Source organism: Lytechinus variegatus, chromosome 2 (assembly GCF_018143015.1).
Source record: "Lytechinus variegatus isolate NC3 chromosome 2, Lvar_3.0, whole genome shotgun sequence".
Taxonomy (NCBI): domain Eukaryota; kingdom Metazoa; phylum Echinodermata; class Echinoidea; order Temnopleuroida; family Toxopneustidae; genus Lytechinus; species Lytechinus variegatus.
In genome coordinates this window covers 37,629,573-37,654,437 of record NC_054741.1, presented here as the reverse complement: position 1 = coordinate 37,654,437, position 24,865 = coordinate 37,629,573, and the positions used below count along the sequence as shown (strand labels likewise).

Here is a 24,865-nt window from a genome sequence, read left to right as displayed (position 1 = left end):
CTCACTCATTACCACTGAAAAAAGAACAGTAACTTTCACTATTGTGTCATTTTGCAACTTTTGAATTTTGACCTTGGCCCACATTTCAAGGCACTGCACCTACATGCGAACCATAATCATATCATGTAGGGTATCATTTTAAAGAAAATTAAATGATCTATTCATTGCTATTAGTAACACATTGATATTTACTAAAAACCGATGAGGAATTATCGATCAAATTAAAAGAAAAACGCTGAGAAACTCACTCATCACCACGAAAAAAAAGAACAGTGACTTTAAGATTCAATATTGTGTCATTTTGCAGCTTTTGAATTTTGACCTTACCCCTTATTTCAAGGCACTGCACCTCCATGTGAACCATAATCATATCATTTAGGGTATCATTTATAGAGGGAAGTAAATGTTCTATTCATTGCTATTAATAACACATTTATATTTACTAAAACCAAGGAGGGATTATCGATCAAAGTCAGATTTCCAAACTTTTTTTGAGGAGTTTACATATGGAACTTTAACAAACGATAGAATACCGGGTACATTTTTTTTTTAAAGAAATCATTCATGTATTGAGGGTTTTTTTTAATTACATATGATCAGAATTCCTTTGAGTGTCTCAAAACAAAAGTAGCTCAGGGGCTTTATTCATAGATTTTTGTATTCCGATTTCAATTTTCATGCTTGAATCAGTCAATTTCATAGAAATTTTGTGAAATTTGGTTTTACAACCCTGTAAAACATGCCATTTTCTACTATCATACAAGTTTTTTTGTACCAAGTAGGCCTACAAGATAGGCATAGATTATTTTTGGCAGTAGACAAATTGGCAATTCACCATTTTCAAGTACTGGTACTTTTTGAGTACTGTTGGCTAGCTAGGAGTAGCACCCCTGCATGACCCTGTTTGACCTGTTGAATCCCTGTTGAAGAGACTGGTATCCTTTCTCTGTTATTGTTCGGTCCCACCTGTTCTCTCCATCACAACCCATAATCCCCACAGGAACCCTAAACCCTGTAGTGATATGAACTTTCACCTAATAACTGCTAGTCTCAGATTGCAAACCCTAATACACCAACCAGACATTTTAAATGGGACATTCGACCCGACTATAATTCAGATTTGATAAAAGCAGAAAAATATAACAAGAGTTATGAATTTCTCAAGTTTTCATTTTATAACTTCACAGATGAGAATAGCCCCTCAATATGTTGTGTGTTATGAATTCCTCAAAATGCAGTTAATTAAAAAAAGTGAAAGATACTTAATCAATTCGCAATGGCAGTGTTGAGAGCTTTTCTCTTATGACCATTGACCAAAAATGCTATTCAAATTTGTAGAGCAAAATTATTCCCTGAAGGGCTTGACTAAGGAATTATTCAAGTTACAGCATATTTTGGGATATGCTCTGAAATGCGAAGTCCACTTGAAAATTGAATTGAAGTAGTAAAAGGAGTAAAATGAAAGGAAATCGAAGGATTGATCAATCATCAAAGGCCATTACACTCTAGGTTGTTGTATCATGGTTACATTTTTTTCATTATCCTGATTTTCAACATTTCATTCTTCTGTTAGCCTAGTTCCAATATGCCATGCACTGTGGCTTTTATAAACTACCATTTCGCAAGAAAAATTTGAGATGATTTATACTTGTGCATTCAGCTGTAATCATCTATAGTTTTGCATTTATAGTATATATGTAGGCCTACATGTAGATACTATTAAGGGGAGGGGGACATAAATGGTAATTTATGGATTTTTTTTATACACATGACAGATGGAGTGTACAGTGCTTCTTATACCCCTTTCATATTGTGCTTTTCACCGGCGAACTTCGCCAGCGAAGGGGAAAGTGCCCAGTATGAAAGGTACACAGGAGAACTTCACCGGTGAAGTTCGCCGGCGAACTTCTCCACCTCTAGAGGTGGAGAACTTTGCCAGCGAAACTGTTTCACTGGCAAAGTTCGCCGGTGAAAAGGCCAGTATGAAGCAAACCGGAGAACTTCTCCTCTTTAATGACTTCAGAGGTCAGTTTTTTCTCTCCCAAAGTCCCCTGTACCGAGATTCCGTGTGCGATAGTTGCAAGCTCAGCTGAATGCTATGGCCAAGTAGATATCCTTGAACATATATATATTTTTTACTAACAATATGTATTAAAAAGCAATTTTTACATGTATAAAATGCGCTAAAATATAAAAAACAAGGTGATATTGTTTGTTTTTCTCGTAATACTTCCAAAATATGTTGTAATTATTTTTTTATACCTTTTGTAAGTAATGTTTACAATTTTTTTTTCGTTTGTTCTGCAATCGCCTGTTGACTTTCGCCGGGGAAGAAATGTCAGTGCGAAAGGGTACATCTTTTTTTTCGCCGGGGAAGTGAGGAATGCGAGGCGGAGAAGTTCACCGGCGAAGTTCGCCGGTAAAAAATGAAGAGGGCAGTATGAAAGGGGTATTACAAGTGACGTTGGAAAATAAAAAACTTAAGTAACCATATCTCATCTACATGAACATGTACATTACCTGTAGATAGAAATCTACATAGATTTTAGAATTCAGATTTTCACCATCAGCATGAAGGGTTCTGTTTCAGTAGACTAAGATGATTTCCTTTCAGTGAACTTTGTACAGAGTAAACCAAATGAAGGTTTCTTTTCACTTTACCTCAGAAAGTTCTTGTCCAAGTTTTAAATTACTTTTCATAAACTCTCTTGGGTGTCTTTCTTTTATCTGTTCTCATTGTAGAGAGAACAGCTCATGTATTCTGATATGAGTATGGACCTGTGCATCAAGTTCATGATGTCTATTTTTATCATCATTGAAATGCTCAAGTTACATTTTTTTATTGGCTTTCAATTTTATGTACAGAGGTTTCTTATGCTTACATTTGTATTTTTTAAGTAAATTAAATTTTATAGGTAGGAAAGATATAAAAATTCTACAGATATCTTTCTATTAAATTTCCGGTACATAACTGAAAGGTTCAGGGTGTGTAGAAATAGAAAAGGCCTTCTTGTTCTACCAGAAACTACAAACATGCTTCATGAAAAGATCTATTTTAAGCACCTTGAAGCAGCACTCACACTGGAAGAAAAAGAATTTAAAAAATTCACCAAATAAATGTGCATGAAATATCTGTAAATCACCCCTTGGTCACAGGGCAGAGCAAAACCTTTAACAGCCATTCAAACAATAGCATGAATGTTTGATCTTGTCAACCATTTTGACCATTAGAAAAATTACTGTCCCCAAGTTTGCTGAAAATTTACATTACACATCACATCCCTAAAATGCCCATCTATTGTCCATACATATATTTCCTCAAAAGTATTTTGATTTAGGTGGAACCTACCAAGAAAAGAGGAATGTTTATTCTCCTCTTTCTTGCTTTTGAAAGATTGATTTGGGTAGTTTTAATAGAAGTTAGACTAATGACAATGAATGTGAGTGAGGTCAGCCCATAAAATTCTAAACATGCATGTAGGGTTTACATCTGTCATGAAAGATCAAGCTTTGCTAACCTTTCAGCTTTGTGGGCATTTCACTTGTGTGAATGAAATTTTGACACTGTATATTATATACGAGTCAAGAGTAATTAGTTTGTAAGAACGAGAAAGGCTGTTTCCAAAATCCATAGCAACACTATTTATCCAACAAATAAGTAAAATTGAGATACATGTATCATCACTCAAATACTCTCCAAATATGTATAAAAAGTAAACATTGACTTATGACCCAATTTTGGCTATTCATGAGACCATGAAAAAAAAATATTTCTGTGATTTTCTGCCCAAACAACACATCTTTTTCATTTTGCTTTGAATTCTCTTGGTATTGCAGGAGGACCCTGAAGATTTTGCAGAAGAGCAAGGCCTGATGGGAAGGTTTATCAATCTTTTGCAAGCAGAAGATGCGGACCAACAATATCTGGTGAGATTTTGTATTTTATATTAGAAGTCGTTCTCATTTGCCTTTCTAAAACTAGTTTACTGGAAACCGGTTCAGGAAACCGGTTTGGAAGATCGTTTGCTAGCATTCCCATTTGATCACATGAAAGTGGCATTCTACACCTGTCGTGTGGAGGAGCGCAATCAAAATGTGCGAATATCGCTACGCGAAGAACAATCGTGTCCTCACACTAAAACCAGTTTAAGGAGACAAAGCAATCTTGAAAACTACATCGCGAGGTGGTTTTCTTGAACCGGTTTGGAAGATCACTTCTACAGTTCTTACTACACATTTAACTAGTTTCCAATAAACTAATTTTAGGAAGGGAGTGAGAACGGTGTCTTGGTTCCAGGGAATCCAGGCAGGTAAAGGGGTAGCCAAGCAAACTCTGGGTTTATAGTTCACAAGAGATTTATGATGAAGCTCTTAAAACGTGATGACAAGGATCATAAAATTTGCTGGTAAATGCTCACCTCTTGACATCAATTGTGATTCTACCTCACACTCGATGCTTTCATACCAACCAATCACAAAATTTACCCGTTTTTTTTCCCCTTGTGAAAGCAAAGTAATCTTGGTATCCCCCGAAGAATATGAAGAAAATAATAGCAATAAGAAGGGGTTTTTCTTTTTCCAAAGTTTGAAAAGTTTTGTGTGGTTCCTTTAAGACACGATCTGACCAATGTGGTCAAGCCTTTTATACCGTACACAACTCAGTTTTTAAGTGCAACTTGAAAACTTAAGATTTAAGTCGTACTTAAATCTTTGCGAAACACCCCCTGGATTGCTAGAGCCTTGCTACAGGTTCATTACTAGTCTGCAGGCACAGACCCTGATTAAATCTTTGATCAACACAAAGACAGCACATACAAAATTTGCTGTTTCAATTTTGACTGAGGTTTAAAGTTGTGGTTTAAGTATGGATAGCCACTTGTCACTAACATAAAGGTAAAAGTATCATATTTCAGCTCATTTGGCTCTTAAATCATTCATAATTGTCTAGGAAGTATGAATAGATGATTGTCTTCACCATCGGTGAATCAGGAAAGAGCACAGTAAACATAAGAAACATGCAACATATTTTTAACACTTTTGGCTTCCCATACTTAAACCACAACTTTAAACCTGAGTTTAAGTTAAACTCGACTTGAGAATACGGGCCAAGGTGTTTATCTGGTTCAGGTTGGTGTGAATGGGTGAAATCATGGAGGGTGTTTGAACAGGCCTGAATGAGTCCTCTTAATTTATAGGTATTTTCATGATCTGAAGGGTGTGGATAAAACTGCTGTTGCAAAGATTAAAATGAGTTGTTCAGAGTTAGTTCCAAATTCAGGGATGGGTTCTCCTTTCTGAGATAAATTTATGGGGTATTTTAATTCCATAGATTTAGGAGGGAATTTTATGAAGATTTATTCCATGCTTCGTGAGCAAATCTTCATAAAACATCTTTCATGAATCTATCAGAGAATTTGCCGCAACATCTGCTGACTTTTTTCTTGAAGCCTCTTGTAATCAGGTACATGATCCCAAATTTATGTAACTTTTTGTAAATGTATATCAGACCCATAAGTCAGATGAAGTTTATTACATTTTACTGGTGGAACTTGCTATTTTTTCATGGTGAGTTTTACTCAAGAAACTGCTCTTGTTTCATTTTTAGGGGGTATGGTAATAAAGTCTATGGTTTATTTCATACATGTACAGTAGAAATAGATGTGATATGTGAATGTTTGGAAGAAACTCTTTTTTTTTTTAAGTTCATATTTATTGGAAAAAGGTGTGTCATCTTATTAGCTGATGCATAGGGGTTTGATAAGAGGAAGGTTAGATGACTCGTGTTCTTTCGTTTTTTCTTTGTTTTGTTCAATTTTTTCCTCCTTTATTCAAATTATATCATTTCCAAGGCTTGATTCCAACTTCAAATGTCTGATGCCTGAATTCTCTTTCAGATTTTAAACACAGCAAGAAAACATTTTGGAGTAGGAGGAAACAAGAGGATAAAGTACACATTACCACCCCTGACCTTCTCTGCATTCAGGTTAGCTTTCAGATACAAGGATTTGGCTGAAGAGGTGAGTTCTCCATCGTCATGTTTGTTAATAGCGGACGATGTCAAGTTTGGTGTTAACCTTTTGGTGTTTGGTGTAGGGTCAATTTACATCAGCACAGCACCACAGTTGATTTGAAATTGATCCTGGGATGAATCTCATTGGGTTTTAGCTGTCAATAGTGAAATTTGTATCATTTATGTAGACTAATACCTTGTTCCCATGCCTCAATTGACCTTACATAACTGATCGCAAAAATTTTTGAACCGTTCAAAAAATTTCTATAACCAATGCAATTGCCATGACGATCTGATGCAGTCAGTATGATTATTCCACAATTAAGACCATCATTTCAATCATGGCGCAAGTCATGACAGCGGGAACCAGGTATTAGGTGTTGGAACTGGGAAAGGCACTCAAAATGTTTGCTTCCAACACACCAATACACGTACCTGCACAACTCCTGCACCATTGCCGAAATTGAAATTACCTCAGTTAATGTTTGCTAATTCTATGACCATCAAGGATTTCTGATTTGATATTGTTTACACAGAATATTTCATATCACAATTTTCAATGATGCTTTGTTTTTTCACAAAATATTTTTCTCTTTGTAAACACTATTATTTATATGTGTGAATGATAAGAATTTCCAATACAGTATGCATTATACATCATGGAAAATAATGATTGAATATAACATGATATGATGATGGTTCTTATTTGTTTATCAGGATGATAAATGGGAGAAGAAATGCCAGAAGATCTTCACATTCTGCCATCAAACCATCACAGCTCTGATCAAGGCCGAGCTAGCGGAGCTTCCTCTACGACTGTTTTTACAGGGCGCCCTCGCTGCCGGGGAGATTGGTTTTGAGAACCATGAGACTGTTGCTTATGAGTTCATGTCACAGGTACAAAAAAAAAACTTTGCTTAATTGCGTACATTTAAAAAAAAAGTTATCTCTGCTGCCTACAGCAAAATAACTATTGAGTCTTAACTTTTGTTTAAAGGGGAAGTTTACCCTTACAAAAAGTTTATTGTAAAAATAGCAGAAAAAATAATAAAAAAATTTCCGAAGGTTTGAGAAAAATTCATCGAGTAATTAAAAAGTTATTAGAATTTCAATTATTTGATTTGTGACGTCATATGGGAGCAGCATTCCTACGTAGCGAATGGTAAAAAATCAATGAAATGTCATTTTCTCAGAAAATTGAAAATGGTTTTCACTGTAACTTTTGTATATCAATAGACAAATCGTTTCACACCCGATCATGAAAAGAAAACAAAATTACGTCACCAGGAACCATACAAAATTACGTCATCAGGAACCATACAAAATTTGAAATTCATGCATTTTATATTACATAACACATGGGGCAGCTGCTCGTTTATGACGTCACAAATCCAAAACTTTGAACTATAATAACTTTCTTACTCTTTAATGGATTTTCCTCAAACCTTCACCAATTTTTTTACTATTTTTTCTGCTATTTTTACAACAAAGTTTTCTTCAGGGTGAACTTCCCCTTTAACTCTGTGAGGTATTGTATATTTCTAGCTTTAAACTTTTATGTAACTTGTCTCTAGATGAGGAATTGCTAAATAGCACTTTGGAGGCATCCCCCCCCCCACTTCTGATGACATACATGTATTATTTATCAAAATGGCCCAGCTTAATTAACATGCTCTTGCTTTCTCCCTCTTCTTTATCCTGTCTCTGTCTTTCTCTTTCTCTCTCTCTTTAATTGTCTCTTTATCCCTCTCCCTTTCTCTTTCTCTACTCTCACTGCCTCTGATTATCTGTCTCTGCCCCTCTGTTAGGCATTCTCTCTGTACGAGGATGAGATCAGTGACTCCAAGGCCCAGTTGGCTGCCATCACCCTCATCATAGCAACCTTTGAACGCATGAGCTGCTTCGGGGAGGAGAACCACGAACCCCTCCGGACACAGTGCGCCCTCGCCGCTTCCAAGCTTCTCAAGAAACCCGACCAGTGCCGTGGGGTCGGCGTCTGCTCCCATCTCTTCTGGTCTGGAAGGAGTACGGAGAGCGGGGGTGAAGAGGTGAGACATGCACTGATGTCTTTGTTGCTTAGGTCTAGTTATCAGAAGCTAACTTTTTTCAGACTGGACAACGGAATCTACCTGAACTTTGCATATTAAGACAGTTTCTGTTTCTTATAATAATAATTGTATTTACCACAAATTCGCAAATTCCCCTAACCGTTTGAAGTATAAAGGAAATAGATATAGATATACTTTGCACAACAAAATGTATCAAAACTAATATTACAATTTACAACATTTTCTCACCAGATCATGAATAAAGAAATACCATCAAATGGGCCAATAAACATATGATATGATTTCTTGTAGATCCATGATGGTAAGAGAGTTGCAGAGTGTCTCAAGAAAGCCTTGAGGATCGCCAACCAATGCATGGACCCTACTGTTCAAGTACAACTCTTTGTAGAGATCCTCAACAGATATGTCTACTTCTATGAACGTGGGAATGACCAGGTAAGAACCGAATTATGTAGCACAATGCATAGCGATCGATCTTACACTTGAATTTAATGACGTAGTGCATTGTGGTAAATAATATCAGTTGTAAATATTTGTTCTTGATCAATTGCTAAGCTTTGTGTTACGGGCCCAGCATAAATGTTTCGATAATTAAATTGTCATATCATGATTTAAAGGGGTTTCATTATTTGAATAAAAGGTACCTGTCCCCCTCTGCCACCTTAAGCCCAGCAGGCACTGAACAATTGGTTGCAATCCAATTTTCTAAGAAATTGTGATAGCATTTGATACTAATATTACAGCCTGTCATATCGTGGGGTTCAAAGTTCAGAGTTGTGATATCAGTACTAAAAAAAAACTGAGCCTACTTGTAGCCTCCCTGAACAAATGAAAGCAACTTAAATTTCAAATTGTAAGAATGTCATCAGCTGCGACTTGAAGCAAAGCAAAAATTGTGGTTTAGTATTCCTAGCATTGTGCCAAACTTGAAATAAAATCATTTTACTTCTTGGAACTTTCATATTTAATGCAAAATGTGATTTGTTCAAAACTTGCATTGTAGTCGGATCCTGTAAATGTGCGGCGGGCTTCATGTTCAGTTAAATTCCATTCTGGATATTGTTCTTGCTTTGCTGAACAGATCACGATACCAGTGCTGAATCAACTCCTTGACAAGATCAGAGAGGACATGCCGAACCTTGAAGACAACGAGGAAACAGAACAGATCACCAAGCACTACAACAACACCATCGACCATCTTAGAAATAAACAGGAGAGCGGAGAGGATGGGCCGTCATTCGAGGGACTGGCGCTGTAGGAGAGGCATAGGGATGAGGCAATCATACCGTGAGTTTTCAGCAACGGACATCACATCACCGTCACGGTCGCTCGTAGCTATTATGGACACCAGGTAGGGATGTAGCTGAGCTTGTGGAGGACTCTTTAATACCTGTATTAATGCTTATCTAGAAGGAGAATCTCATTTGGACTGAAATGTGCTGATCGAATCGGAACATATTGTATTTTCTGAACATTTTATGGAATGTAAACCTAGTCCTTGAGAAAATAAGGATGGCAATTTTATGGTGCATCAAGAGGACTAAAAACACACAGCTAAGCGATCAATTTTGCTGTTGATTTAATGGGATATATTGCACCTAACAATCAATGCAATCATTCATCAATGATAGCATTGCAATCAATTACTCAGCTTTGTGTCACATGACCTCATGGGGATCGAGGCTTCTTGATATTCTTTGTACAGACTGCCACTTTGTAATAATTCTTTTTTCTTCAACAATGTAAATTGAAAGAAAGCACTACGTTGTCAAGATCAAAAGTAATCAATTATAAGTAATATCCCTGGGGTAACGGCTAGACATCGTATCGGACATAATGGCTCAGTGGTTAAGTGCCCCCCTCATGGGTCATGGGTTCAATCCATGGCCTACTGCTGGGCATGATGGTAGCCCAGCTAATAGCAGAAGTGGCTACCCTAGGTAAATAATCATTAACATTATTTATTATTATTATATATGTATCACAACTGTGAGTGAATTATGTTTTGGTCCCATTGGGTTTATGGAGTCTGATTGACTACTAAATCATCTAATTCTTATAGACCTCATACAGAAACCCCCAGATCCATTGCACAGTTGGTATACAGGTATAATTAAATAATGAGGTCAATTGAAAGCTTGCCCAAATCCTGGCTCTCTTATTTGAAAAATAATGCTACCATGCATCAATGGGAATACATTTCCATTGGATATAGTTTTATGGCAGACATCATTTTGTAACCCTCCTAAATGGTAAATCGCCACTTGGTCCACTCTCGCTTCGTCTACTTTCCAAATGGTCTTGTCCCACATGGCCTGATCGTAGTTCGTCTACAATCAATTCGATTGCTGGGCCATTTAGCCCTTTTACCGTTTGGTCTAATATCCAATTGTTCTAACACCACTTGGTCTGTATTATTTGATGAACTGTTTGTGAATCTTCTGAATGTTTCTATGGCGAAGAAAAGTGTAGTAGGTTTCACGGTGCACCATGTGTCTTCATGGGGCAAGTGTTGGTACTGAAAAGGACCACCCAATGTTGATGTTTCGACAAGTGTGTTCTTGTCATCAGGAGAATGAGCAAAGTTTGTAAAAGCTGGCCTTATATACTCTTGTCAAAGCATGGCACCTTGTACCATGAAACCTACTAAACTTTTTGTTTGTGAATCATATTCTTATTTTTACAAAGTTCAAAATAGTAGACGAAGTGGAAATTAGACCAGCTGGATATTAGAGTAAATGAGAAATTTGAGTAAATGGTTATCAGACGAAGTACAATGGCATGAACAAATGATATTTTTCTTGTATATCCCAGAGACTAAAGCTTGCCATTTGACCGATTCGTAGGCGTAGTCTTTCAGCATTCCATAGTTAAAAGCTCTTTTATTTTCCATGTAATACTAACATATACATAATCAAATGAACTTGCAATATGTACAAATTGAATAGCATGATGAAATGAGATTTTTTTCTTATAAATTACAGATTTTGGTAAGTCAGGAATGAATATGGCAAATTAATATGCAAATCTGTAGAGGAGTTTATTGAAAAGTATTACTTGTATTTAACATTGACTGGTATAATTAAATAAGAATCCCATATATTCAATTTTTTAATAAAAAAAGTGAAATCAATTTCAGCTGAGAGTACAAATATCACTTTTTTTTACTTTCTGATTTTTTTTTATTTTGTGAATTATGTCATACTAGTGTATGTAATGTTCAGTCATCAGGAGAGGAAAATATGATACTATGAAAGCTAATTGGATATGGTGGATTTCAGCCCATTCGCATCATGGAAACGTCTTTTAAGATAATGATTATGAATCGAAGGTGAATTGTCTGTGATGTACAAACACAGTGTGCATATTTTCTTTGCCAACAGAAAGAATAGGTTTTTCACTTTGTATGTAAGCAATACATATTAATGGTTTTCAAAGCTTTTTTGAGATAACCAACATTTCAGAAGTTTTCAGTTTTTTCAAAAATGACATTATTTAGGAATATCCAAGTACTTTCTCTTAAACTTTTTTTCAAACCAAATAAGATTTTCATCTCACATGATTAAGTTAAAAAAAAGGAAATGTAACGTGACAAGCTTCTTTGTGTATATATATTTTCAGCATATATCTATATTTCCAATTTGATATTTTGTGTTTTAAATACATATTGATTATTATTATTAATAGTGACATGGATGTTGTAAAAATGTGTTTCTGTATAAGACAGGAGGATGCCAAGATATTTTCAAATAAAGTATATCAGATATATACTTACTGCGTTCCTTTTTTATTTGTTTTATTTGTTATGAAGATCAGGGGAGCATTTCATCAACATTTTCGTCTGACAAGTTGTCAGATCTGACAAATTTCCCTGATTTTAATTGGCTGAGAAGCATTGTGTTACTATGGCAACTGTCGGATAAAACGGGACTTGTCGGATAAAACGTCTGACAAGTCCTTCCATGAAACGCTCTCCAGGTCCCCATCTTATAAAGAGTTATGATTGTTCCAATCAATCCCAACTCTATGGAAATCCATCTTTACCATAATTTTTTCTACCTGTATTGAATTCCATCTTTACCATAATTTTTTCGACAAGACATTTGCACAAGTTCCTTAGTAAACAGAGAATCTCACTGAATCTTCAAGAGGACAATGAAGGTACATGTATGAATATACATCATGTCTATAAAATATTTGGAACAAATTGTCATTTTATTTATGTTGATGTTGCTGGCCATCCATAGTTGTGGTTGATTGGATCAGTAGCAACTCTTTGTAAGATGGGCACCCAGATTTTTAGTCTAAAGTGTATTTTTTTCTGTGTTCAACAGAAGTTTTGGACATTGATGCATGTCGCATCATATATGTGAGACTCAGAGCCAAGTCAGGGGCCTGCTTCATAAAACTTGTTAGAATTACAAATTTGCAATAGTTTAAACCTACTGAAATCATTCAGCCCCCTTCCCCTCCCCCCACAGAAACATATGCACTAACTCACCCTCACACAAACACACACACTCAAACACCACACACAAACACAAGATCTGATAAACACATTTTGCATTATCTAGAGTGCATTTTATTCTCTTGATCTTTATCACAGAATTGTCAAATTGTGATATTTTTGTCACTGTTATTTAAAATGTCACAATTGTGCTTTTCACTATATTTTTGTATTTGGTATGTTTATCAGTCAGAAAACAATGATAATTTATAAATCTTAAAGGTTAATGAATATTGTTGTACAAGAAAAAATACCAGGAAAAATTATTAAAATGCCCCATGAGAGGAATGTTATACAAATAGCGAATAGTGTGATGGTTCGAGATTTCGCATGAGGCAAGTTGAATAGTGTCTCTTTCTTTCACCCAATGTGATATGTCGCACCATTTCATTTATAAGAATGTTCACTATTTGTGTTGTACAACTCCTGTTAATTTAGCGAAAATATGAAGAAAAAATTGTTTTTTAGTCCCTGCATTGATCTATGAAAAAGGAGCAAAAATATAGAAAGCGAAAAGCAAAATCCCACAATACAAGCACGCATGACATCTAGGGCAGCATTTCGCATTCAAACAGCAGGCCATACACCTATTGCGCCTTCATTTTTTACTGAGCGCAATGAATTGAGTCATATTGAGATGTCGCCTCCTAATGGACGGTACAGAATGTTGCATGTTCGGCCTTCTCATTTGCTTGCGTATAAGCTAAGCAGGCATTGTGCAATATAAAATGGCATACGCAATTATTGTGTCGCTCGCTTTCAATATTTGGGAGTGATCAGATCAATCATACTCCTTTTTGAGACACAGACCTGGTGGGTGTTTCATAAAGCTGTTAGTAAGTTAAGAGCAACTTTAAGAACTACTGGTGATCCTTTCTTGTGGTAAATGATATTCATCATAAAACATTCATTGATGATTGTTTAGCATTCAAGAAAGGTTCAACAGTTGTTCTTGAAGTCGCTCTTAACTTACAAACAGCTTTATGAAACGGCCCCCAGGAAGCTATCAAACAGGAAAAGTTCTGAGTGAAGTACCAGTCTGTTCCCTTCTCTGGATTAAAGGTTTATGTCTTGCCCACTATCATCAGGTTTAGCAACCAGAAGCAGCTTCTGAAGAAATCGGGTCACATTTCCTGTAAATGTGAGGGAAACCAAATACGCACAGATTCACATCCAAATTGTTCATCTGTCAGATGAACAATTTGAATTATACAACAGTTGTGTCAGAACAGAAATGCAAATCAGGTGACGTCCTATAATTGGGAAGTTCATAGTTCTATGCTTATTTGGTTTTATACGGGAGGATCTCATCACATGACCATTCCATTAAATTAATGAATTTTCTTTTGTTATTTCAAGTGTGGAAAATACAAATTAATCTGAAACTGAAAACGATATACTTTGAACACAGAATAATGAGAAATGACTATACAGTGCGTCCCAGAATAAACGAAACCGAGATTTAGCGATCATTTATCATAACTTAATCATAAATAGAATAGACAAATGACCTACCAATTTAAAGCTTAGAATATCTTCTTTCATCTGATATTACTTAGGTTATTTCTTATTCACGCATGAGTGAGCAAAAACAATTTGAAGAAAGGATACCAAAACTCATTTGGCGGGGGGTATCTGGGTTTCAAAACGAAAACCACATTTCTGAAAAGTTCAATATCCGCTCTTTAATTTGGTACCTAAAGTACAGAAAATGGTCAAGAAATAAAAAAGTTCTGGTCATTTGAAATAAGGCTTGTATTTCCATAATTTTATGAGATAAACGTGTTTTCACTGGTTTCCCACAGAAGCTTTCGCATGGTGAACAACAGATTTAATGCATGGCTGATCGTCAACAAAACAGAGTGTCGAGTGAGTTTGAAAGCCAGCCTGGAGAACCTCTTTATTTTATGAAATTATTGAAATTCAAGCCTTATTTCAAATGACCAGAACTTTGTTATTTCATGACCATTTTCTGTAATTTAGGTATCAAATTAAAGAGGAGATATTGAACTTTTCAAAAATGTGGTTTTCTTTTTGAAACCCAGATACCCCCCGAAAAATGAATTTCTGATATCCTTTCTTCAAATTGTATTTGCTCACTCATGCGTGAATGAAAAATAATCTAAGTAATATCAGATGAAAGAGGAGATTCTAAGCTTTAAATTGGTAGGTTATTTGTCTATTTTATGTATGATTAAGTAATGATAAATGATCGCTAAATCTCGGTTTCGTTTTTTCTGGGACGCACTGTATATACTGTTGAAAGTTGTCAGCTTCATTGAAATGTATTTCAGTAATGTTTGAATATTTCTAGTCAAATTTTACAAGAACACAGTTATTTTTTACAAGAAAGTTTGACTAGACATATCACATCGCGTCTAGTCAGTCGTTTTTCTTTGTGTTTAGAGTGTATTGGTTGGTTTTGTTTCAGCAGCAGGTTCATATTCATTTGTATTTTTCACAATGAATATAACTCCTTCACACTTCAATGACTTAATTAGAAATTATTTGAAATGTACCTCAATTCAACAAAGTGAACTTAATAATCCATCTTTGTTTTCTTCATGTACTGAAGCGCACAGAGACAGAGTTAAATTATTGTGATGTGCGCTATGTAAAAATTGACTAAGGTATAATATTATTTTAATGATATTGGTTACAACAAGCTGACTAGTCATTTTAACTAGTGATAGGGATGCTTCAGGTTAAAAATAGTATGATATAAACAGATAAATAAAAATAAGGCAAACAAAACAATGAAAATTTGATCAAAACCAGACAAGGAATAACAAAGATATGGCATTTTAAAGATTTGCATTATTCTAGTGAAACAGTTCTAGGCATGTCTACATGAATTTTCAATGAGCAAATTGTTGATGTCATATCCTCACTTGTTCTTATGTATTTTATTATATGAAATAAGGTTCATTCACATTTTTTTCTACCAATAACTGAAAAAAATTGGATTGAAAACTGATTTAATGCATTTGATATTTATTGCCGCAACTTATAAAGGAGATACATTCTTCACACATGTATATGAAAAAATGAAACATTTATGATTTCATGTAATAACATAAGAAAAAGAAAAATGGGATGTGACATCATCAGCCACCTAATGAATAATCATGATGATGCACATATAACTATTTTCACAAAATATTGCTCAACTATTCAATAACTATGTTATTTGTTATCCGATTTTGATGAAATTTTCAGCATTTTGCTCATTGAATTTTACTCAATTTATTTAGATATAAACATTTTCAGCCCTGAGCATCATCCCTTTAGTATTTTAGTGCATCCTCACTCACCGACAGCTCTTAGAAATGTTCTTGGTCTTTGGAGTCTGATGAGGATGATCTGAAGTGGGAAGGCCGGGGCGATGATAGCAAGAACTAGGCCAAGAACACGAGGATTGTTGTAGATGGCTAGCGACGTCAGAAATATACAGTACAGGATGTAGATGAAAGGAAACGCCCAAGGAACCTATAAAGTAGATCAGACAAGATTTGTTTTGATACTTCTCTTTCAGATTTCTATAATTATCTTCTCTCCTGCTCCTGCCGCTATATAACTCCTCTCACCGACTCGAGCCAGCTTCTATCATCTAATCAAGCGTCTGTCACCTCTCCAACTCGTACCAACATTTTACTTAAGCCTTTCATCCTACCTACTACACCAGCTTTTCCACCCTTTTCTGGTTTACAGTTCTTTTAAGGACTATACTCCAAAATATCCTCTATTTTCAAACCTCCACTTTCTGGCATCTTCATTTCTCTTCTACGTCTATCCACTTCTCTTAATTCTTTCAGGACTTAACATAAATGCATGGTATACCACAAACTACTATTATTGGTGATCTAACGTCTTTTTCAAAATTTAAAGGCAGTTTTGTTACAAAAATAAAAATATGGGAAAATAAGTTCATAAAATCTGCATTGAACCGCACTTTACCCTGAAAGTAGTATGTCCATTTCAAACATTCATGATTTTGGAGTTGAAAGCAGCCAAACAATGAAATTATGAATAGGTAAATAAAGAAAATATGATAGAGTTCAGTACTTAGGACTAATAGAATAAGTAAATATTCAAAAATTAATACAAAAAAAAGAACCTTTAAAGTAGATCGGACAAGATTTGTTTTGATACTTCACTTTCCGATTTCTGTATCTTCTCTCCTGCTATATGACTCCTCTTGCCAGCTCAAGCAAGCATCTCTCACTTAATCAAGCCCCTCTCACCTCTCCAACGTATTACAGCCTTCTACTCAAGCCTTTCATCCTACCTACTACACCAGCTTTTCCACCCTTTTCTGGTCTACAGTTCTTTTAAGGACTACACTCCGAAATTACTTTACTTTAAAACCTCCACTTTCTGGCATCTTCATTTCTCTTCTACCTCTATCCACTTATCTTAGTCCTTTCCCGGACATAACATACATGTATGGTATACCATAAACCACTATTATTGGTGATAATTTCTTTTTCAAAATATAAAGGCGATTTTGTTACAAAATATGGGGAAATAAGTTTATAAAATCTGTATTGAACCGCACTTTACCCTGAAAATAGTATTGACCATTTCTTACATTCATTATTTTGAAGTTGAAAGCTGGCACACAATGAAATCATGAATAGGTAAATAAAGAAAATATGATATAGTACAGTAATAAGGAATAAGTAAATATTCAAAAATTAATACAAAAATAAAATCTTGGATGAATAAAATATGGCTTATTGAATATCCATAATTTGAATACAATCAAAATAATGACACAAATCGAATGAAATATAATATTGCAGAAAACTTTGAAATGATATAAGTCGTTATACCTTAAATGGTCTGTTCCGGTTGGGGTATCGTATTCTATAGATGAGAAGGGTAGCCACCACCATTGCACTGGTCAGCCATTGGAATGGACCAAGAGTGGACAACACTGGACTGATGTCCACTACCAGGAGAATGAGAGCTATGGGCAGCTAGAAGAATACAAAAATAGTAATGTCGGATAAAAAAATATTGGTTACATTACTAATAAAAGTGGTATTATATCCCTTTTCCCTCAATACCCAGCTGAATATAAGGCTGAAATAATCATTTGTGCTCATCAGAAGTATTTGCTATAAGTAAAATCAATAAACCAACAAATTAATAAAAAATACATTTAATTACACATTTGACAAACCTTTGATTTCACTGAACTGTTTTTCTGTAATATCGCTCTTTTCTAGAATAAGTCTGAAGATATCAGTACAGAATTGGAGGGGAGATATTTTTAACCTGAAAGCATGCAGGTTGGAATATACAGTTAAACTTTTGCAATTGTGATATATATATATATGTTGACACCGGAAAGTTGAAAGGCAAATTTGATTTTGACCATGGTATAAGAATATCAATATCATAGTATACTTTGTTTTTTTTGTTTTTTTTTGTTTTATTTCCGTATATAAAATAACAAATACAAATACAAAGTACATTCTCCTTGTGAAAAGAATGTTATCCAGATACTAAATAAAAAATTACTGCTGGAAAGAACTGTGTCCACAGTGTGAAACACAATTAGAAATTATCCTTACACTGTTAAATTTGAGCAGTCATATTTTCAAATAATCCATAATGTGAGCACACTGTGAATATTCACCCACTAGTGGTGTCCACAGTGTGAAATTATCTCCATGCACACAGTTAACTTTGAGCATTCGGATATTTTATTGTCAACTAGGTGCACACACTGCGAACACTCACTTTCTAGAGGTGTCCACAGTTTTGAATATCATATCCACAGTTAAATTTGATAATGCACATCTTCATATAGCCCACTTTGTGACCACACTGAAAATGCTCTCCACATTGTTAATTTGAAACATTCACATTTTTAAATAGTCCGCTATGGACGCACTGAGAACTCGCATTCTAGAGGTTTCAACAGTGTGGAATTATTTCCACATATTTATATATTAGCATTTTACATGTTTACATAGTCCAATATGTGAACTCGCTGTGAACATTCCCATCCTAGACATGTCCACAGTGTGAAATTATCTCCACATTTTTTAATTTGAGCATTTTAGCTGTGTAAATTGCATATTTACACAATCCATAATGAAAACACACTGTAAATACCCTGTGTGAGTCCTGTGTTCTGTCCAGTAGAGGGAATCTTACCATAACCAAAATAGCAGGGGATGGGGTGTTGTACCGTACATTCAACATTGCCCAAAGACTAGGGGACTGCCTCTCTCTACCAGCGGAGAAAAACATCCTAAAACAAGAAGATAATTATGAGGTAAAGGTAGCATTATTATACCATAGTCAGGGGCCTTAGGCCCGAAATTTGAAGTTTTGGGGACAGAGTTTACAAAAGCACCAAACTTTCCCTATGTTACTATTAGGTCAATAGCTTTATTTTTTCCCACAGAACATGGTGCTGAAAATTGCATCTTCATGCAAATATATGCTAATTTATGTAAATTAGCAGTAATTTATGCATGAAAGCCATATGCCAATAGGAATTAATTAATAAAACTTAATAAAAAGAAACCAAACTTTAGGAAAATGTCTATCAGGTCAATAGCTTTAATTTTTCCCACAGAACATGGTGCTGAAAATTGCATCTTCATGCAAAAATATGCTAATTATGTAAATTAGCAGATGCATGAAAGCCATATGCCAATAGGAATTAATTAATAAAACTTAATAAAAAGAAACCAAACTTTAGGAAAATGTCTATCAGGTCAATAGCTTTAATTTTTCCCACAGAACATGGTGCTGAAAATTGCATCTTCATGCAAAAATATGCTAATTTATGTAAATTAGCAGTAATGCATGAAAGCCATATGCCAATAGGAATTAATTAATAAAAGTTAATAAAAAGAAACCAAACTTTAGGAAAATGTCTATCAGGTCAATAGCTTTAATTTTTCCCACAGATCATGGTGTTGAAGATTGCATCTTCATGCAAAAATATGCTAATTTATGTTAATTAGCAGTAATTTATGCATGAAGCCGTAATGCCAATAGGATTTGATTAATAAAAGTCAATAAAGAGATACCAAAATTTAAGAAAGTCTCTTTTAGGTCAATGGCTTTAAATTTCCTTATCAAACATGATATTGAAAGTTGTGTCTTCATGCAAAAATATGTTAATTTATGTAAATAGGAAGTCGATTTATGCATGAATAGTAAAAATTAGTAAAAAGGAATAAAAGGAAACCAAACTTAAAGAAATCTCTATCAGATCGATAGCTTTATTTTTTCTTATCAAACGTGCTATTGAAAATCCCGTCTTCATACAAAATATGCTAATTTATGTAAATTAGCAATTATTTTGTATGTATAAATTAGTCCCATTCCATTGGGTATAAACAGTGGAAAAGGGGCCAAACTTTTGAAGTACCTTTATTAGCTCAAAAGTTTCAATTTTACCAGGAAAACATGCTATTGAAAATCCTATTTCGATGCAAAAGTGTGTTATATTATGTAAATCAAAAATAATATAAAATTATGTATGAAGCTGTATTCTAATGATTAAACAAATATAACATAAAGCATATAGCCGAATGCCAACCCAAACAGTAGCAAAAATCGAGCCAGAGCAGGCAAGAATCGAGTCAGAGCAGCCAGAATCGAGTCGAATCAGTAGCCCGAATCCTCTGATTATTGCCAAATGACGATGTGAATAACGATCCTAATCGAACGGCTCTGCCCGAATTCGCCAAGTACGCCACCGAATTTCCCGAAAATGCGCCAGATTCTTTCGAAATGGGCTTACCGATTCGGCAGCTATTCGGATGCAATTTTTTCTAATTTCTGGTCAATTCGTCTCGTCTATTTTCTTCTTTGTATTCGAGTAATGATTCGTACGATATGGGGAGGCAAGAGTCGGACCTTTACGACTGATACGAATAGGTCTTAATCTTCCCAGAGTACCCCCAAATGCCTCCCAAAATCCAGCCGAATTCCATCGGAATACATCCCGATGTGGCCCGAATGGAATTTGTCGTAGCCACATTCGGGAGTATTTTGGAGGTATTCGGCTGGTTTTGACCATTTTCATAACGAGCCGAATTCCTTCAAGAATATCTCCTAATCCCTCCTGAACTTTCCTGCATTCGGGGAGAACAGAGTGCTCCAAAGTCCATCCTTATGTGTATTCGGATGGATTTGCTGATTTGGTTCCGGTTTAACCCATGTTTTAAGTAGGCAATCCATTTCTAGATGACAAACCAGAATAGGATGCAACTGTGGTGAACAGTCTCTGCAAACATTCAGATGATAACCAAAGTACAGTCGCAAGAATACATTACGTCAGTCCTGGTTTAAGCTAGGTTTACACCAAAATCTAATTCTCCCGAATAAATTCGGACTGATTCTGCCTGATTCACATGGATTAGAGAAGTTCCCCCAAATAGAGAAGAATGGGTCCTGAATATGTCGCGATTCAGCGTAGAATCGCCAGGAATTGACCAAATCAATTTTGGCCATCCCCCAAAAAGCAGAATGCCAACACGAATAGTGGAAGACAGTGGTTCGGGACAGTTATGTCCAGAAATAAAACAAATCGTCCGAATCTGTCCAGACTCCAAATGCCTCCCCGAATCCAACCGAATGTCACCCGAATACATCTCAAATGTGGCCCGAATGAAATTTGTTTTGGTCACATTCGGGAATATTCTGGAGGGTATTCGGCTGGTTTTGAACATTTCAAAATGAGCTGAATTTCTCAACGAACGTTCCCGAATTTTCTCGCATTTACGAAGGCAAAACAGAATATTTCTGAAACCACCAAAATACGTGTATATGGATGGATTCGCAGCTGATTCGGTTCCGTTCTAACCCTAGCTTTAAAGGGGAAGTTCACCCTGACAAAAACTTTATTGTAAAAATAGCAGAAAAAATAATAAAAAATATTGCCGAAGGTTTGAGAAAAAATCATCAAATAATTAAAAAGTTATTAGAATTTCAATTATTTGATTTGTGACGTCATATGCGAGCAGCATTCCTACATAGCGAATGGTAAAAAATCAATGAAATGTCATTTTCTCAGAAAATTGAAAATGGTTTTCACTGTACCTTTTGTATATCAATAGACAAATTATTTCACACCCGATCATGAATAGAAAACAAAATTAAGTCATCAGGAACCATGCAAAATTTGAAATTCATGCATTTTATATTACATAACACATGGGGCAGCTGCTCGTTTATGACGTCACAAATCCAAAACTTTGAACTCTAATAACTTTCTTACTCTTTAACGGATTTTCCTCAAACCTTCACCAATATTTTTTACTATTTTTTCTCCTATTTTTGCAGCAAAGTTTTCTTCAGGGTGAACTTCCCCTTTAAGCAAAGGGTTACACCAAAACCAAATTCTGATCAATTCTGCTCAAAATGGCCTGGATTCAATACTTATTCATCTCGGATCCGGGGAGCTCCCGGAATCGATTCGGAAGGATCCGGGACTATTCTGTTCTCCCTCAACATCGGGAACATTCGTGGAGGGATTCAGCTTGTCTTGAAATGTTTAAAACCAGCCGAATATCCTCCAAAATACTCCCGAATGTAGCCATGACACATTTTATTCGAGCCACATTCGGGATGTATTCGGATGGAATTCGGTTGAATTAAATTTGGGGAGGCATTTGGACAATTATTTTAGGAAGTCAGTAGCTCTGATTCGGGAACTATTCCAGACCGAATTGACTCTGATTCGGTCTAAAATTGATTGGGAGAATTTGGTTTTGGTGTTACTTAGTTTTAGAGATAGAGATCAATTCATTAGCCAATAAAGAAAAATCACTGAAATTATTCAGGTCACCATCAAGGGACGACAGAAAAAGAAAAAGGATCAGGTCTCTTTGCTCAAATCTGATGTGTCCCTGTTCTAAAAAAAATGTACATTGTTGTCAGAGGGGCAGACTTGGACAGCTTTTTCTGACATGAGAATCATCCATATACCCTCCTCTTTCTGACAGGGGAAAACTCTACTTGGGAAAGAAATCTGACCTCTTGATTTGCTTTGTAAAGAAAGATGAAATACTGTTTATCTTTTCCATATGATTTCGGGGGTTTTTTTTATTGTGAAAGGGGTATGCACAAGATTTATAATTTGCATAAATTTGCATTTTAAACATGATACCCTCCTCTGGTTGCATGGAAAGTCACCATAATGAATGACTTGTGTTACAGTGTCTCATATGCATGGTGTTGTGCTCGTCCCTCGGTTCAAAACCTCAAAATATGATAGTTGATGAATTTTACACATATTTGCATAAATTTTGCATAAATTTGCATTAATTAACATTGAAAATTGATTCTTATTCTGGAACTGTATAGAATCAATCTAGATTTGATGCCCCATCAAAATAAATCCAAAATACCCCCCCCCCAAAAAAAAAGAAAAAAAAAAAAGAAATAGGCTTCTATAGAAATGTTTAAGTCTGTACTATACACATACAGTAATTTACGTTGAATAGTGTGATTTTGCATAATTTTGCATAAATTAGCACTGTGAAATATGATTCCAGTCATTGATATCGAGGCATCCTATCAAGAATTAATGCTTTTGATACCGGTGACACATATGGGAAAAAAATGTGATTTTGACAATTCTAAATGTCGACATATGATAAAATATGTGTTTTTACATATCATTTGCATAAAATTTGCATAAATTAACCTTAAGAATTAACTGATATTCACTAATGTTTTAAAAATCTACCTGCAGTTGAATATTTAGCAAAAGAAGACCCAAATACACAAAAATTGGGCATTCAAAAATTATTTTAGTGAGAAATGGCGAATTAGGAGTTTTTTGCATAAAATTTGCATAAATTAGCATTTAAAAATAGGGTGCCCTTCACCGATTTGGGGGCACCCTATCTAGAATTAATGCTTTTGATACCAGGAACCCACATGCAAAAAATGGCGCTTTTGTAAATCCTGTCCCCAAAATTTTGCTAAGGCCCCTGATTACCAGGGGAATTTCGTAGACAAAAGTTATGTATCAACTGGATGATTATTTTCCAATTACAAATCTTTAATATGAATCAATAAATTTGTTTTTCAGTAATTAAAAAATAACGATAACCTGCATGCTTCATTTTAATTCTCACTTATACAAATGATCAATTATCTTTCTTTCTCAACAATTATTGACTACCAGATTGTGTAATACTGTTTGAGTCATGCTATTTGTAAAACATCTCTATGCATTCAAATCATATGAAACCGAATGCATTGATATAATAAAAGGGATTTACATACTTATCAATATAATTTTCTTGGGTAAAATGTAGGGTTTTACGTTTAGGGATCAATAATTATCTAGTTCCTACAATCAAAGCCTGGATAATTATGATGTATTTATTGTAGAGTGCTTGGAGACTTCAATTTTAATATTTTGATGCAAGAAAGGGGATGATTTTCTAACCTTGAAACTATTAAGATGATAATGTTGATATCCGAAAGGGTGCAAATTAAGATAGGTAGATGAACCAACTTAGACCATGATCCTAGAACTTTATCACCGATCAACTAGAAAAAAAACACGTTTCACTGATATTTAATTTGAAAAAGACTATGTTACAGAGAAAACATAATGAATATACAATGAAAAATAGGAGTTCCAAGCATATAAAGTATAGATGAATTAACCAATTTGAAACAGTAATGATTTTCAGAGACTTCAAGATGAAAATGACATAAACATGGGCTTTACTAAATATTGGCAGATACACATAGTATGTCTGTATTCACTGTGCGTTCTTTCAAGGGATTTGTCCCAATGTAATCATTTTTATAACCATTTTACTATTTGAGTGTTTCTTATGAAAGTGGAAGTTCAATTCACTTTAGTGAAGTATATACACATGGACATGAGATCTAAGGTGAAAATATGGTCGGAAACAATAGGCCTATACCTTGTAAGGAGTATCTTTTAGTCCTATTTCAGATTGAATTAGGTTTTTTTATTTACTCTATTTATTTCATTTCATAAGAAAAACATTACCATTATAATCGGTTGTGATGAGAGTAGCTCTTGAGGCGTCAATAAAGTGGCATAGGATATGTTAAGAGCCATACATAAACCAATAGCAATCAGAACAGATAATGACGTCACGTATGGGATGTTTCTAGAGAGTGAAAAGACGAATCCGAAGTTAATAAAACATTTCATTTGTTTATTTCCTTCCCACAAATTTTAATGGTTAGAAATTTATTATAGGAAGGGAATTTCTGAAAGTTTCTAGAACGTATCGTTAAAGAAGC

The 24,865-nt window shown here is 35.0% G+C and overlaps 2 protein-coding genes across 2 annotated transcripts in view; one reads left to right on the top strand and one right to left on the bottom strand.

The window, feature by feature from the left end:
- LOC121408030 (vacuolar protein sorting-associated protein 35-like) overlaps positions 1–9,854 on the top strand; it is a 36,091-nt gene extending 26,237 nt beyond the window's left edge. The window contains exons 12-17 of the mRNA XM_041599334.1: positions 3,838–3,927; positions 5,895–6,017; positions 6,728–6,907; positions 7,819–8,058; positions 8,371–8,514; positions 9,161–9,854. Coding sequence (XP_041455268.1) covers positions 3,838–3,927; positions 5,895–6,017; positions 6,728–6,907; positions 7,819–8,058; positions 8,371–8,514; positions 9,161–9,337 — 954 coding nt within the window. The 3' untranslated portion in view covers positions 9,338–9,854. The remainder of the gene's footprint in view (positions 1–3,837; positions 3,928–5,894; positions 6,018–6,727; positions 6,908–7,818; positions 8,059–8,370; positions 8,515–9,160) is intronic.
- A 3,687-nt stretch (positions 9,855–13,541) lies between these two features.
- LOC121409452 (cystine/glutamate transporter-like) lies at positions 13,542–24,720 on the bottom strand. The gene is made up of 6 exons (XM_041601383.1): positions 24,606–24,720; positions 24,027–24,130; positions 18,758–18,854; positions 17,422–17,568; positions 15,901–16,075; positions 13,542–13,719 (listed from the first exon to the last, which is right to left on the bottom strand). The coding sequence occupies exons 1-6, from the start codon at positions 24,675–24,677 to the stop codon at positions 13,643–13,645; spliced, it is 672 nt and encodes a 223-aa protein (XP_041457317.1). The 5' UTR covers positions 24,678–24,720; the 3' UTR covers positions 13,542–13,642.
- Positions 24,721–24,865: the final 145 nt, after the last annotated feature.